Source organism: Lontra canadensis, unplaced genomic scaffold (genome assembly GCF_010015895.1).
Source record: "Lontra canadensis isolate GAN:19392208 unplaced genomic scaffold, GSC_riverotter_1.0 scaffold56, whole genome shotgun sequence".
In the NCBI taxonomy this organism is placed as follows: domain Eukaryota; kingdom Metazoa; phylum Chordata; class Mammalia; order Carnivora; family Mustelidae; genus Lontra; species Lontra canadensis.
Window position 1 is genome coordinate 11,133,432 of NW_022631050.1, and position 16,891 is coordinate 11,150,322.

Consider the following 16,891-nt stretch of genomic DNA (forward strand, 5'->3'; position numbering starts at 1 on the left):
GAGAACTCTAAAAAATAAAATCATTACCGTATTAGGAATCGAGAATCAACCTGAGACACCCATTCACAGGAATCTGCTTGGAGTCCAGTGAAACTCAGGAACACCTAGCTCTTCCTGATTAGGGCAAGGGTCCCCGGCACTCACTAGATGTGGTTTGGCTTCCAGATCTACAAGCTGGAGTGCTTCCACGCCGGCCATTGTTCTGTAATTCTCAATGTTCTGCTGCATTTCCATGTGCTCAGGGTTGGCCATGAAAAATGTGTGGGCTGCTTCCACTGCCTTTTCCAACTGGTTAAGCTATGGAGAAAAGAAGAGGACCACATGAAGGCAAATATTTCTAACCCGGCTCAGTACCAGTCAAAGGATTAACGGCTAAAGCGGCAGGGCCAGCTTCCAGTTCATATTCACTGTACGCAATCTCTATACTATAAAGTGGGAGGTTAACGAACAGGGCTCCTAAAATGATATGTGGCTATTCAGGCTTTGATGAAAATAGCTATATGTGCTCTACTCCAAGTTCATTCTTTACCCACTGGGACTGAGCCACCTGCCTTTCTGGCAAGCTGAATCTTTGTACTTCTGTTTGCTTCATGGTCACAATAAAAAGCTGCCAATGCTGTGTCGTCTCTAATTCATGTTTTTGACATTTTTATCTTTTATTTTCTCTTTTCTCTTTGTTCCTTTTGCCTTTAATCTTGAAAATGGGGCATAAACAAACCTATGCATTTCCAAAGGATGGGAATGAGTCTACCTCCCACTCCACCAAATTTACTGGGCTTTAGAATGTGAAGAATACAGAATTATGATTTTTAAAAATATTTTATTTATCTATTTGACAGATAGAGAGAGAGATCCCAAGTAGGCAGAGAGGCAGGCAGAGAGAGAGAGGGGGAAGCAGGCTCCCTGCTGAGCAGAGAGCCTGATGTGGGACTCCATCCCAGGACTCCGAGATCATGACCTGAGCCAAAGGTAGAGGCTTTAACCCACTGAGCCACCGAGGTGCCCAAGAATACAGAATTAAAAGGAGTAAACTGTTCCAATGTGTAAGAAATGCTGAATACGGCACATAAAATGCTTTACCACATTCCTTTGAAATACCTGATTCCAGTCTTACAACTTTGATTCTCATCAACACAAAAGGAAGAAATTTTAGTAACCACTACACAGACAGTACAAAATCTTCTCCTAAACCACACAATACATTGTACTCTGTGTAAGGCAACGATGCATTCTTTAACAAAATAGAATTGAATTAACCCGAGTTAAGACATTTTTCTCTATGCTTTAGATATAGAGAATGTATACAGACAGTTCTCTTTGCTCCATATCAGAAAAGTGAATATTCATGTTGGCAATCTTTCTCATGGTAAATTCCAAATTATGTTTGATCTATTTTGCAGTATGAAGACATGAAAACTCATTGTCATTAAGAAGTTAACATAAAATCATGGAACAGCATATCTGATTCAACGGAGTCTGTTTTTGACAGTCTTGCCAGTCAGGTATTAATAAGGAATAGAAGTACTGAGTGCCCAAGACCCCAGTTATTGCCATTTTGTGTTATATAAATAATCTTAACCCTCACCATACTGCCCTATTTTAAGACCTGAAATCCTTAACTTTGTTTAGTAATAGTAAAACCTTCCCTTTGAATTTGTATACCCTTAGCTACTGGCCTTCCTTCCATTAAGTTTTTGCCTTGTCAACTGCCCGTGCCATTTTTACCTTTGTCCTCAATTCTATGTTCCCAGAATGACTTTGGCTGTTAAAATCATGAATTTTGGATGTGGTTTCTTTCTTAATTTACATTTTCAACTTCTTATTCACTAAATATGAACTGTGTGGACATCTATAGTATTGAGTATATAGGTATAGAAGAAAAACAATAGGCTCTAAATTAGATATGTGTCTACACTTACCAAATAAACCTGAAAAAATCATTTAAAAATTTATGACTCAGTTATCCTTTTTTTAAAGATTTTTATTTATTTGACAAAGATCACAAGTAGGCAGAGAGAGGGATAAGCAGGCTCCCCGCTTAGCAGAGACCCGATGTGGGGCTCGATCCCAGGACCCTGAGATCATGATCTGAGCCAAAGGCAGAGGCTTAACCCAATGAGCCACCCAGGTGCCCCTGACTCAGTTATCCTTAAAGGAAAAAAATGCTCATTAAAAACCCCACACTACTATCTACTATATAGGATTTCAGAAGGTTTTAATTGTGTAATATATATAAATGTGCTTCAGAAATCACTAAAATCCTTAAAAATAAACAACAGAATACAATTTGATCCATCCATTTCAAAGATGTAAATAATGATGGTATAAGATGAATGGAAAAAGAAGATGTGGTATACACATACACACATACGCATGCGCACACACACACACACACACACACACACACAGGGGTCTTGGGCACTCAGTACACACAGGAATATTACTCAGCCATCAAAAGGAATGAAATCTTCACATTTGCAACAATATAGATGAAACTAGAGGGTATTGTGCTAAGTGAAATAAGTCAGTCAGAGAAAGACAAATACTATATAATTTCACCCATGTGGAACTTAAGAAGTAAAACAGATGAACATAGGGGAAGGGAAGGAGAAAATAAAATAACATGAAAACTGGAGAGGAAGGCAAACCACCAGAGACAGTGAACTCTAGGAAAAAACTGAGGGTTGCTGGAGGGGAAATTGGTGGGAGGAAGGGATAATTGGGTGAGAGCATTAAAGAGGGCACTTGACATAATGAGTCCTGGATACTATAGGCAAATGATGAATCACTAAATTCCACCTATGCAACTAATTTTTAAAAAGGGGAAAAAAAGATGATGGTGTAATCTATGTGTCCAGGGGAGTTACTAATACACTCTGATATACTCTGGTTAATTAAAATTGACAGAACATAAATTTATTTTTTCACTTTCCTACCTTCGTCTTTTGCTTAGGCTGTTCCACCAGTCTAAGAGCCTCTGTCCCTTGGTCTTTTCTTATTGAAATCTAACATATCCCATAAAGCCAACCCTAAATCCTGCCTCTCTAAGGGATCTTTTCTCAGCATGATAGCCGCAGTCACGTACAGCCATACCATCTTATCCTTATTCCTCTATGAGCACTTATCATACTCTGTTGTACATTGTACCTCCCTGAGTATATCCGTTTTTTTCTAGTAGAGTTCTCTGAGAATAGGGACCATATGACTTCTTTTTCTTGTTTGTGTTCCATCTACTTTACATATGGATTATGTCTATGATATGTCTGGGGAAAAAAGAGGAAAAAAGTAATTCTAACAAATAAATCTTTTACACACAAATCAAAAAGTATATTACATGTGAGTGTGCTTCAGAAGCTCTACTGGCTGAAAAGGATAGTCAGTTTAATAACAACATCTCCAAAGTCACCACTCACACTGAGATCTTGCAATAATGGTTACCAACAAAGAGTGTTTCATAGCTCTGAAAATTGCCAGCCACCACTGACAAGTTAGTTCCTTTTCTTAAATTTTATCATAGTTGTTTGTTTTGTTTTGGCACATTTGATGTTTTCCCCATTCATTTTCTTTGTTTTCCCCATTTATAACCCAGTATTGAGCATCATATCATCTTCCTCAATATAAATAATAAGATTCCATACTTAAAGCTAAACCATAAAACTTATTCATGAACTGGCCATGGTTTTTAAATCATTGTAAACCAGTTCAGGAAACTGGAACTGGCTGCCAATGTCTATAAAAGAAGCCATTATCTTAACTAGAATCTTGATATCTTTGTACTCTATTTGAGAAATCAGATATACACATTTGAAGTGGTAGGAAAAGTCCGGGTAAACACGTGTATGCTGCATATAATGCCATATTTTGGGATGGAGATTATTATAAGGCCTTGTAAGTACTAGTTTTCAGCTAACCCACCACTTCTTTGACACAAACAAAAAGCAAACTGTCCTGGAAGGCTCCTCACTGGACTTCCTTTAAGACCAAAATAAAATAGGGGCGCCTGGGTGGCTCAGTGGGTTAAGCCTCTGCCTTCAGTTCAGGTCATGCTCTCAGGGTCCTGGGATCGAGTCCACATCGAGTTCTCTGCTCAGCGGGGAGCCTGCTTCCCCCCTCTCTCTGCCTACTTGTGATCTCTCTCTCTGTCAAACAAATAAATAAATCCTAAAAAAAAAAAAAAAAAAAAAAAAAGACCAAAATGAGATAAACCACATGAGAGGGTAACTCTATACATTAGAAAAATACATTGCAAAATAAAGAGCAACTGAGAAAAGGGGAATGATTTGACAAGATGGTATCAAATTTTGAAGGGAGCCAACCAAACCACCGACATATGAGAATTACTGGCCAGAAATGCCTTCAAGAAGCACTGGGTGATTTCATCTCAGGCTGTGAAGAACTAAGGCGAACATTTTCTCCTGCCAAACCAGAAGCAGGACTGTACGTGGCAGTCAAACTGCACGGAAAAAGAGGTGAATGCTGATTAAATCAACACCCTGCTGACATTCCCAAGTTATTCTGTCCACTGGTGAGTGAATGAAATTCTTCTGACACCCTAGTGGTTTTCCATAGCAAGTAATAAAGAAACATTTCACAAGGACACATGGACGATTTAGAAACCTTCAATAGCTATCCATTGACCACAAAAGAGATTCCAGAAACTATGTACTACGACATTCAAAACCTCCAGGATTTAGCCTCAACTCACCTTCTAGCATAACTTCCTCACCTGCCATCATGCAAATTTTTTTTCCCAAAAAGGTTCTAGAAGATTGTCTCTCTTTTTTTTTTTTTTTTTAAGAGTTTACTTAATTTTTTAAAGAGAGAGCACTGTGGGGGTAGAGGGAGGGGAGCGGAGGGAGAGGACAAACAGACTCCATGCTGGGCAGGGAGCCCGATGCAGGGTTGGATCCCATGACCCTGAGATCATGACCTGAGCCAAAATCAAGAGTCAGATGCTTAATCGACGGAGCCACCCACGCCCCCCTAGAAGAACTTCTAGATGTTTTTATAATTTACCACATTCCTGTTCAAGAAAATACACACAGTCTCAGTGCTCCAGTCATACCCAAATTCTTCATTTCACTCATTCACTTATTCAGCAAATATTTATTTTGTACTGAACTGGTGCCAAACACTGTGATAGTTGATGAGAATACCTAAAACCAAAGACCCTGCTTTCTAGATACTTACAGCCTCATCAAAGGGGACAAGTCTAAAGTATTTAAATCATCAATGAAATTAATTTCAGACTGTGTGGAATCTATAAAGAAATAAATGAACACACAACACTGTAAGATCTGGCTGGGCTGGGGATGAAAGAAGGACTCAATCAGGTAAATTAGTCAAAGAAGGTCCCTCTGCTCAGGTATTTTGCAGCTGAGACCTAAATGTTGAGAAGCCAGGCATGAGCAGAATGGGAGGGAAAACATTCCAGGCAAAAGACAGTCAAGTGAAAGGACCCTTTCCTGGCGAAAGAAAGTCAAGTGGAAAAAGTCTTGACATGTTTTAAAAGCAGAGCAGAGACTAAAGAGAGATCTTTGAAAAGCTAGAGAAAGACCAACAGCTCATAGGCTATGGTAGAGTTTATTCTAAGTGCAAGAGGAAACCTTTAAAGAATTTTAAACAATATCTCATACACATTTTAAGATGACAGTTCACGGGCGCCTGGGTGGCTCAGTTGGTTAACCATCTAGCTCTTGATTTCGGCTTAGATACTGGTCCCTGGGTCCTGGGACTAGCCTGTGTCCCAGCTTGCTTGGGATTCTGTCTCTCTCTCCCTCTGGCCTGACCCCCACTTGCATGTGCTTTCTCTCTGCATAAAATAAAATCAATAAATCTTTAAAATAAATGAATGGGGTTAAGCATCTGTCTTCGGCTCAGGTCATGATCTCTGCGTCCTGGGATCCAGTCCCAAGTTAGGGTACCTGCTCAGCAGGGAATCTGCTTCTCCCTCTGTCTTTCCCCCAGCTCGCTCGTGCTCTCACTCTGTGTCAAATAAAACATTTAAATAAGTAAATAAATTTTAAAAATGATCATTCAGACTGCTATGTGGGAAACAAATCTTTGGTAATAGGCAAGAAAACATGGCAGTAACTCAGTCAGGTAAGAGATGATGCTTTTATTTTTCAAAATAAAAACAGGACAAGCATGGGTCCATACAATGCCTTTCTCCCCTCTCTCTTACATTCATTTCTCTTTCTCCCGATTTTGCCTATTCTTTGCCTATTCTTGCTAATTCCCAATCCAGACATATAATATACAAGAAAACAGTTTTAAAATTTCCAAACGTATTTTAAAGAAAATATACAAGTTCCCTGTCTTCTGAAGTAGGATAAATATGAAGCTCAAATATTCTGAATATGAAATGTAGGACAGCCTGTAAGACATATGCAAGAAAGGAAATTCTAAAGCACATAGAAAAATATAAAGAACACTGCACTTCTGAGATAGAGTATTTAAGATTACTTCCTAGCTTCTGAAGTCTTTTTATACAATCAGGGTAAAACGTCAAGCCCAAAATAAGTAATTTCCATTCTCTTCTCCTCAAACATCCACATTTTCAATAAGGAAGGGAATTCTCACTCTGCTTTCACCACCCTAACTTAATGGAATTCATCCGACCTCATGCATTATATTTTGATGAAATGCTGTATTTTCTTGCCTTGGCTCTTTACTTAAATTTCACAATGTAACAACTTCAGGGAATTTTTAACCCCATATGAAGTTTCTTACCAACTGACAAGCATGTAAACACCAAAGACATCCTGTTTCTAGGCCACAGCTGAATTTTTAAGTTTTAGTTAGCAGCATAAACACACTAGCTGGAGGAAAATTCACTAGATTATAACATGTACATCAGGCTCAACACTGTAAATTCATGGGCTAAAAACTAAACGTTCTTTTATGGAACAGTAAGTCTTTTTGTCTTTTGGTGGTTCTTTGTTTAATAATGGTAACACCACCCATTTTTGCAGCATTTGCTAATGTCTCCAAATTTACCTCAAATGTTTGCCAACTCGGTTACTTTTTATTTACAAAACCAAATAAATAATTTTAAAAACTGAACAACATATTAAAAGAATATCCTTAAAATAAAGATCTATTAAGTTTTTGGGACTCCTGGGTGGCTCAGTCAGTTGAGCATCTGCTGTCAGCTCAGGGTCCTGGTATCTAGGGTCATGATCTCAGGGTCCTGGTATTAAGTCCTGCATCTGGCTATTTGCTCAGTGGGGAGCCTACTACTCCCTCTGCCTGCCTCTTCTCCTGCTTGTGTGCTCTCTCCCTGACAAATAAATAAAATAATAATAAAATAAAATCTTAAAAAAATCTAGTAAGTTTTGAAACAAAATTTGAAAGCAATTTTTAAACCATTGGATTAAATTAAATCCTATGAATTAAAGTGTTTCAAATGTAAAGACCAGGCTGCTAATGAGAATTCAATTTTATTTTAGAAAAGTCCTACACATTTCCATATAATGTAGTCAGATTTGGAGAGAGTTAAAAAATAGCTATATAAAAAACAACTTTGCATTCTCATTTCACAGTCTCTGGAGAGTTACTTTCCCTTAATGTTATTACTATAGCTTGTAAAAAGACCCACACATGGAATTATTTTTATAATTCTGTTATAGAAAGCAATCACTTGTTTCTCTTGACAGATTTATAGAATTAATTTTACCAGACACTGAGGACTGCATAACATAGTGCATTGCCCTTTTCATCTTGGCTACTAAGAAGCTCAGAGCTAAATTTTTTCTCATATACAACAACTGTATTATGCTGGGTTTCTAGCATACCAAACTGAAGCTGGTATATTTCCCTTTTTTCTTCGACTTTCTTTTTTATTCCATTTCAAAAATCTAATGATATAAATAATTGTTTTAGCTAGGTAATTCAAAGTCCTTCTGGACACAGGAGAGGTATAATTTATTCACAAGATAAACCCCTGTAGTAAGGGACATTTCTAGTAGTTAAATTCTTTCTTACCTCCTAATGTGGAATGTTTAGAAGCTTCTAGCTTTAAAGAATACATATTAATTCACAAGTTAGGTGCTCATGTTAATGGAGAAAATGAACTTATCTTTGCATGTATGGAAAGTTAGTCTAAAATGTTGTTATGGATATAAGTAAATATTTATAGCTTTCAAAATGCTATTTGTTAAGAATTAGATGGGACATGACATTTCTAAAGAGTAACGTTTTCTCTATGGGGTAAGCTGGAAAGGAAGAATATGTATTTTTAAAGCATTTTCTTCTGCCAAAGTGCTTATACTCTTTCCTTCAATACTTACATTCCTGGGACAGATTAATACACTCTTGCTTGCTCTTTCTAAAAACTGGTAAGTTTCAAGCTGATGTTTACAACTTAATTTTAAACACTAATGATGAGTAGCCACTGTCAAATGAGGTTAACCTTATGAGCTCAGTGCAACAACAGATCCAATCCGCTAAGTCTGCTAGAAGGTTCTCATCTAAGTAAAAACATCTTCTGGGGTAAGGAAAACACTAAAGTGAAGAAGCAGGACTTTTAAACATACTATGTCAGATTAGAGACTACTTAAAACAAAAAGGCCTTGAAGTTTCTGAAAAAGAAGAAAACCTCAGAATATTAGCCAAAAAATACGTGTGCACTTAACTGGACAAAATCCCTCAAGCCATCTGTGGACTGTATTGTCTAACTTCCTAACAAGAGGACAGCCAAGACTTGGATGCTCGCTGGTAAGGAGAGAGAACTGTCTCGGTGATGGAATGTGGGCAAGTCATCTCTGCCCCAGAGCCAATGAAACTAGCGTGTGGGACTTACTGGTATGCTACTGTTGTTTTTGGTTCTAAACATTAGGACAGGTAAGATTGAATATCTGGGAAGGCATCTTAACCTCTACAGTATTGTCCAGAAGTCTCCCTTGAGGTGTCAGAGGATGACTAATCCTTACCGAAAAGAAGGTTCAGGCCAAGATCTCTCTGACATTTGCTTCCTGCTACTGTTTTTGGAAACATAGCTTTAACCTCTTCAGAAATTTCTATAAAAGGAAGATGTCACTCATTTCATATTCTAGTTTTGCCAACATCCCACAACTATTCAGGGATCATCCCTTTAACTGGTAAAGAATGTTATTATTTATAATAAATAAATAAAATACTATAAATAATATAAATTATTATTTATCTGATTATAAAAAATAAACACAAATCCAATGTCCCCCTTCTGTGAGCTCAGAACTGTTCTTTCCTGCATGGCCCCCATGTTGGCGAGCATGATCTTGTTCAAGAGGTTGTTGTTCAGAATTTACCCTGCATATTGTTGAATAGTTTGAAAAGCACTTCATAGTACAACTGATCGAAGTAAGAGTAATAACAGTGATCATTTATTGAGTGACTACTCATTTCCTATTTGGAAATTCTTCAAAAACTCGGAGATGAATCCCCTACCTCACCTCGGGCCCAGTGCAGGAGGACTAGATCATTATTCCCAAGGGCTCCTTATGATACAAACAGTAGGATCATGTAGAAGCCAGTGCTGGGATAAACAGAGTAGCCCCTAATGAACTTTACCATATGAAAACAAGTTTTGTTGTTCTAACAGCTCACTCATGCTTTGCTTCTGCCTGGTTTTCATTATGATAAATGGAGATGAACTTTGTCTTTCCCTAGCGAGCCATTAAAAAAGTTCTAGCTGGCCCTCACTTCCCTGGAGCCAACAGCCAGCTGCCTAATTGCTCACTACCAGAGTGAGGTCTCTGCAGTCATCAGAAGACAGAGCAGCTTCCCCCCTCCCTGAAATATACAAAGTTGCAATGGTTTGACTGTATTTGTCAAATATGACTGCAACATGCAATTAACTACTGACTTGGGCTTTCTGTTCTAAGCTATTCTTCAAAAATCAACATGAAATAGCTTAATAAAGATTTGGTACTGATTTTTTTGCTCTGGAGAATATGAAAGAGAGAGAGAGAGAGAGAAGGAATTTCAAAGCCTTGTGTGCCTGCAACATTGTTTTGTGAAATAAAGTGATGGGCACAAAATGCTTGTCATGGGCAAGAAGGAACGGGAGCCCCCAGGACTGAGATCCAAAGTGTGGTTTATTTCCTGTTTCTCTCCTAAGCACTTACGTTTCCTGAGTGGATTGCAGCTGGGGGCACAGAGTCAGGGAAAAGAAGTAATACATTGGGCCTTGCCTTGTTAAAACAATGAATTCTGGAACACTGAAAAGAAATTTAAAAAACTATTTTTTTTTTTTAAGTGTTAAGAGTGCTAGGGTGACATTGGTGATAGCCTGGCAAAACTGATGATCTGGGGAGAGCTTCAGAGGTTAGTGTCCATACAGAAAAACGCTGTTGTTATAATTTCCAACGTCTCCCGTCTATGTTGTGTTTTTGAAAGAAATTTAACATTCCACCCAAACCACTCCACTGTAAGCAATATAAGAAAAGCAAACAAGCAAATCAAAGGCTTTTCCACTTGTACCTTTTTGGTATAAATATGCCACATTCCTCTTTGAAGTACAAACTCTCTCTAGCCCCAATAAGGGTGGGGAGATTTACTTCAAAATGTATTTCAAAACATTTACTTCATCTCATGTAAAGGAATGTACCATGGCTGCAAGCCAAAGGGAGTTTCACTCCAAAGACCCTTCTCAGAAGGGACTTCAAGGAGAGCCTAAGGTCCCTTCAGGTATCCAACCCATCAAGCTGACTAATGGGTGTTCCTAACCTGACAGGCCACATGGTCTTATTAAAGAGGTGGTTTTGATGATGGAGTTCTTTCTGCGTTCCCCAAGCTCCTCTGGCATCACACCTGCCCTTCTTAAAGCATTCAGCCACAGCAATAACCTTCAGGCTATATTGTAAATTCAATATCCCTGCCATATACACAAGTCAAATATAAACACAAGCATTTTCTCTGTACCTCAGCCAACAGACTGTACTGGAAAGAAGTTCCAGTCCATCTGAATATCTGAGGAGATTAAAGCTTGGAGAAAATTCACTTATTTGTTGAACTTACCAGGTGGCATCAAACCTTGGGTTACTTTTGTGGCACCTGCATTGATCTGTGAACACTAATTTCCATTAGCCACGGAAACGAGGGCTAGAAAGACCCTTTCAATTATTTAGTCCCATGGCCTCAGGTGGAAAAAGGATGAACACAGAAAATTAATGGCAAGGTTGTGGCTAAAACCTAAGTCTTTTATTAAAGCGTTCACAAACACACATTAGGGATTTTAATCCCTGTTATTTCAAAGTTGAGGTGAATTCATGTATATCTAGTCCCCGTGACGAGTGTTTGTTGATCACCTCTGTCATAGAAAGAACTATGATAGATGTTCTGTGAGGATATAAAATATTTACAATATGGTCCTTGACCTTTCATTAAATATACTCCAGTAGGTCAAGGAGATGTACACAAATTATTAATATCGAGAACTAAGTTTCTACAGGATTAGAGGGCAGAATTAGTGGGTAGCAGGCAACACAATGCTACAGAAATTGAGAGAAATTTGAACCTGAGAGGTTCAGGGAAGGCCTCATTGAGAAAGTGGGACTGAGGCTGAGTCACGAAGAATGAAAAACACATGAATGTCTCGGATACAGAATTAGGTGAGCAAGGAGAAATGAGAATGATTCATATCTTTATAGAAGAGTCATTTGGCTAACCTGGCTCACATGCAAGGTCTAGATTACAGAGTAATGGGGTAGAAGGATAAATAGGAATATACCGTGGGGCTCTACGAACACGAAACCAAAGTGTTTTTATTCTTGGATAAAGAGAAACAGATACTGCTATGTGTGCATGTGTATGAGTGTAGTCAAGAAAATCTCCCCTGCCTCATTCCAAAAAGGACTGGAGAAATACAAATTTGAGTTAGCTACAGAAAACCTCTTTCTTCAGATTTTATTTATTTATTTGTTTGTTTAGGGTAAGTGTAGGTTCACAGCAAGATTGAAAGGAAAGAAGGGAGGTTTCCTGTACCTCCTTTACCCACATGGACACAATGTCTCCCATTATCAGCATCCCCACCCAGAGTGGTCAAGTGCATTTACCCATCATAACCACCCAAAGTCCACAGGTTTCACTCTTGGTATTGTACACTTTGAGGACTGTATAATGTATAATGACAGGGATCTATCTGTATCATACAGAGCATTTTTGTGCCCTAAAATCCTCTTTTCTCCATCTACTCCTTCCTCCCGCTCCAACCCCTGATTTATTTACTTTCTCCATAGTCTTGCTTTTTCTAGAACGTCATATAATTGCAAACCATAGAGTAGTGTGTCTTTTCAGATTAGTGTCTTTCCCTTAGTATTATACATTTAAAGTTCCTCCATGTCTTTGCATGGCTTGAAAGCTCATTTCTTTTTAGCATTAAATAATAGTCCATCATCTGGGTGTACCACAGTTTATCCATTCATCTATCGAGAACATCTCAGTTACTTCAAAATTTCCATAATTGTGAATAAAGAGCTGCTATAAGCATCCATGTATAGCTTTTTGTGGGTACATAAGCTTTCAGCTCCTTTGGGTAAATATCAAGGAGCAAGACTGCTAGATGGGTATAGTAATAGCAATGTAATTTTGTAATAAACCGCCAAACTGTCTTCTGGAGTGGCCTTACCATTTTGCATTCTCACCAGCAATGAATGAGTATTATTGCTCCACGTCCTTGCCACCATTGATGTTCTCAGCATTCTGGATTTGGGTCATTTTAAAGGTGTGCTGCAGTGTTGTTTTAATTTCCATTTCCCTGATGACATAGGATGTGGAGGATTCTCTTCATATACTTGTCAACCGTACCTCTTCTTTGGTGATATGTCTGTTAAGATCTTTGGTCCATTTTTTAATTGGCTTGTTTTCTTAATTTTGAATTTTAATAGTTCTTTACATATTGAATAACAACTATTTATCTCAAATGTGCTGTTTCTAAATATTTTTTTCCTCAACTGTTGTTTGTCTTCCAATTTTCTTGACATTGTCTTTTGCAGAACACAAGTTTTTAATTTAGTCCAGCCTTCAATTCTTTCTTTCATGGATGGTACCTTTGATATTGTATCCAAAATCTACTGTCATACCCAAGTTCATCTATGCTATCTTCTACAAGTTTTACAGTTTTACATTTAGGTCCATGATCAATTTTGAGTTATTTTTTGTGAAGGACATACGTTCTCTGCGTAGGCTCATTTTTTGCATGTGGATGTCCATTTGTTCCTGCACTACTTGGAGACATTTATTCCATTGAACTGTCTTTGGTCCTTTGTCAAAGTTCAGTGGACTATTTGTATATGGATCTATTTCTGGGCTCTTTATTCTCTTCTGTGGATCTATATGTTTATTCCTTTGCCATACTTCACTGTTTTGAATACTGCAACTTTATAGTAAGTCTTGAAGTTGGATGATGTTAGTCTTCCAATTCTGTTCTTCTGTATCAATATTGTGTTGGCTCTTCTGAGTCTTTCCCCCCTCCATATAAACTTCAGAATCAGTTTGTGGGTATCTGTGAAAGAAACTAGTATTTTGATTGAGATTATCCTGAAGCTATAAAACTGACATCTTCCCAACTGACTGCCACCAGTGGGTCTTCCTTTCCTAAGAATATGGAATCTCTGCTTATTTAGTTCTTCTTTGATTTCATTCATCAGAGTTTGGTATTTCCCCTCATCTATATCTTGTAAATATTTTGTTATAATTACACCAAAGTATTTTATTTTGTGAGGTGCTAATGGAAATGTTTTTGTGTTTTTAATTTCATCTTTTTTTAAGATTTTTTTATTTTGTGTTTTTAATTTCAAATATCACTTATTTATTGCTAGTATACAGGAAAGTGATCGACTTCTGTATATTAGCTTTGTATAAAAAAAAAAACTAACTTTGTATCCTACAAACTTGCTATAATCATTTATGATTCCAGGAAATTTTTTTCAATTCCTTCTTATTTTCTACATAGATGATCATGTCATCTGTGAACAGTTTGATCTCTTCCTTCCCCATCATATACCTTTTATTTCCTTGCCTTGCCTTATTGCATTTGCAAGAACTTCCAGTAAGAAGTTAAAAATAAGTAGTGAGATGGGGCATCCTTGCTTGTGTACCTGATGTCGGTGGGGAAGCTTCAAATTTTTCACTATTAAGAATGATATTAGCTGTTGGTATTGGTAGATATACTTTAGCAAATCACAGAAATTCCTTTCTCTTCCTAATTTACTGAGAATTTTTATAATGAATGGGTGTTGGATCTTATCTAATATTTTTTCTGCATCTATTATATGATCACATGACTTTTCTTTTTTAGCCTGTTAATGTGATAGATTACATTAATTGATTTTTGATTTCTGATCCAGTGTTTCATACCTGAAATAAATCCCACTTGGTTAAATGACTAAGGTATATTTTATGTCCCAGCATGTGGTCTATCTTGGTGAATCTTCCATAGAGCTTGAGAAGAATGTGGTTTAAAAAACTTGGGCTTTCTGAATTTGACTATGATCCTCTCTCTCTTCAATCCTACAGGCGGTCGTTTGCCCTGTGTCCTCACCTCCTTTATGGATCCTAGAAGCGTTGTTGATTTTTCAATCTGTTCGGCATTTTTGCTTATTGGGAGGATATAATGGTAACATTCAAGCTCCTTATATGCAGAACAAGAAACCATAGGTCTGAGATACTTCTCATTTCTCAGAAGGAAAAAGGGTATGAGAATGGGGGTATATTATCAACTCGGTATCTTCTCTCTATTGGAAAGATTAACTTGGTTATTCCAGCATAAATGGGGACTAAGGGGAGAATGAAGAGGCAAAATTCCTGGGGAACATTATAATACTCTCTTAGATAAAGCAGCAGCAAGTTGATTATTGTAGTCAGCATGGGCCACTAAAATGAAATACCATAAAATGGGTACTACAGACTATCATATTTGTTTTCTCACAATTGTGGAGGATGGATGTCTGTGGTCAGTGTGCCAGCATGTCAGGTTTTCGTGAGAGCTCTCTTCCTGGTTGCAGATGGCTGCCTTTTTCACTGTGTACTAATATGGCAGAGAGAGTGTGCAAAATCTCTTATGTCTCTTTACATAAGTGCACTAATTCTATCATGACAGCCCCACCCTCATGGCCTCATCTAAACCTAATTACATCCCAAAGTCCCTGTCTCCAAATGCCATCACATTGAGACTTAAGGGCTCAACATATTAATTTTGCAGGACATAACTTGGTCTATAGCATTAATCAAGAAAACATATGATTTAAAAATTATCTTTAAAACTTTAAATCTTTAAAATTTTGAAGTCAGGCGATTAGGAATATGATAGAAATAGCAATGGAATTCACTATTTCTTAAAGGTGGTTCTGAAATTTGGTTATGGGATAGAGAAAATAATCGGTTCATTTTGAACTAGGTTACATTTGATATAATGAGAAGGCATGCAAAAGAGTACATCGTTTTAGCAGAAAAGAACCTTGACCGAAGAGCTGATGGATTGAGTATTGGGCAGAGTCTACACCTGAGGCACACTTGAGGTCTTTGGTCCATAGAAAGCAAGACTTCCAGACTTTCCAGAGTGAAGGTATGAACAATTATTATAATCCAGAGGGACAGGAAAAATGTTTTTATGTTTGTAAGTAACCCTTGCTAGGAAGGATATTCCCTGGATGATCATAAGACATACTAAAAGGAAAAAAAAAAAAGTCCTTATAGTGATTTAAGTAAGATAAAAGTTAAAGATAACTATTTAGAATAAGACTTTTAATTACTGTGATAGTTAATTCCCATGAATCCAATATTGTATTCTATATTTTTCAAACTTTTTAAAAAAGGTTTTATTTATTTATTTGACAGAGAGAGATCACAAGTAGGCAGAGAGACAGGCAGAGAGAGAGGGGGAAGCAGGCTTCCTGCTGAGCAGAGAGCCCGATGTGGGGCTCAATCCCAGGGCCCTGAGATCATGATCTGAGCCGAAGGCAGAGGCTCAACCCACTGAGCCACCAGGTGCCCCTCAAACTTTTTTGATCAAAGAACCATCCTTCTGCTTCAGAGTGGCTCAAGACTAACCAGATCTCTGAGACTCTGCTTTGTTGTGTATATACACATACACCCACACACACACTTTGGGTAAATTTCATTAACTTTGATGGAAGAATGGCTTTAGTTGTAAAATCATCATCTAACTGATCTCAGAATCCCAAAATGCTAAGAGAGGAATTTTCCTTAGACATAATATGGTATAAGCCTCCCTCCTCTCTTACACTTATGTAAATAAGATATCTAAAACATAGAGTGAGAAATTTTTCTTAGGGCCACATGGATTCTAGCAGAAGTGCTGGATCCTACAACCTGGTCTTCTAATTCCAAAGTCACTGATTTTTCTAGTAAACCTCATTGTGTCTAAGACTAAGTGGCCAATCCTCTTCATTCAGCAGGAAAATAAAGAGTGGATCATTTTGGACAAGTGCATATAAAAAACTCACAACCGGAATAAGTCATAAAGGAAAACCTTTCTCCATGCCACCCAGAATAAGGCAACTTGATGCTGCAAAGTGGCTGCTAATGAGTATAGAAGAGAACTATGAGACTGTGTTCAAATGAAGAGACTGGTTTGAATTGAAACACTGCCTAGAAAAATCATATCAAATAGACTGTAAAATTATATTCAGTGGTTTAAAAATCTCAGGCTTTCTGAATTTGACTTTACACATACTGTGAATTTACATTGGCTTCCTTCCCCTGGAAATGTTATATTGTAGTTTAGCAGCTGGATGTTTGGTCTGTACTAAGAAAAGAGTGCCACTATAATCTTCTATAAATGGAGTCCAATGTTCCCATTTTGTCTGCAGAGGGTACTGTAAGCCTTGTATATCTAGGAATTCTGAGGCTCAAGCTACTCTGACTTTCAGTTCAACCTGATCAACAT

At 37.6% G+C, this 16,891-nt stretch overlaps 1 protein-coding gene across 1 annotated transcript in view; it reads right to left on the bottom strand.

Moving 5' to 3' along the window:
* The window catches only part of P3H2 (prolyl 3-hydroxylase 2), a 155,229-nt gene that overhangs the window by 31,406 nt on the left and 106,932 nt on the right, over positions 1 to 16,891 (bottom strand). Inside the window, exon 2 of the mRNA XM_032875641.1 lies at positions 145 to 297. Within this exon, the coding sequence (XP_032731532.1) occupies positions 145 to 297 (153 nt within the window). The remainder of the gene's footprint in view (positions 1 to 144; positions 298 to 16,891) is intronic.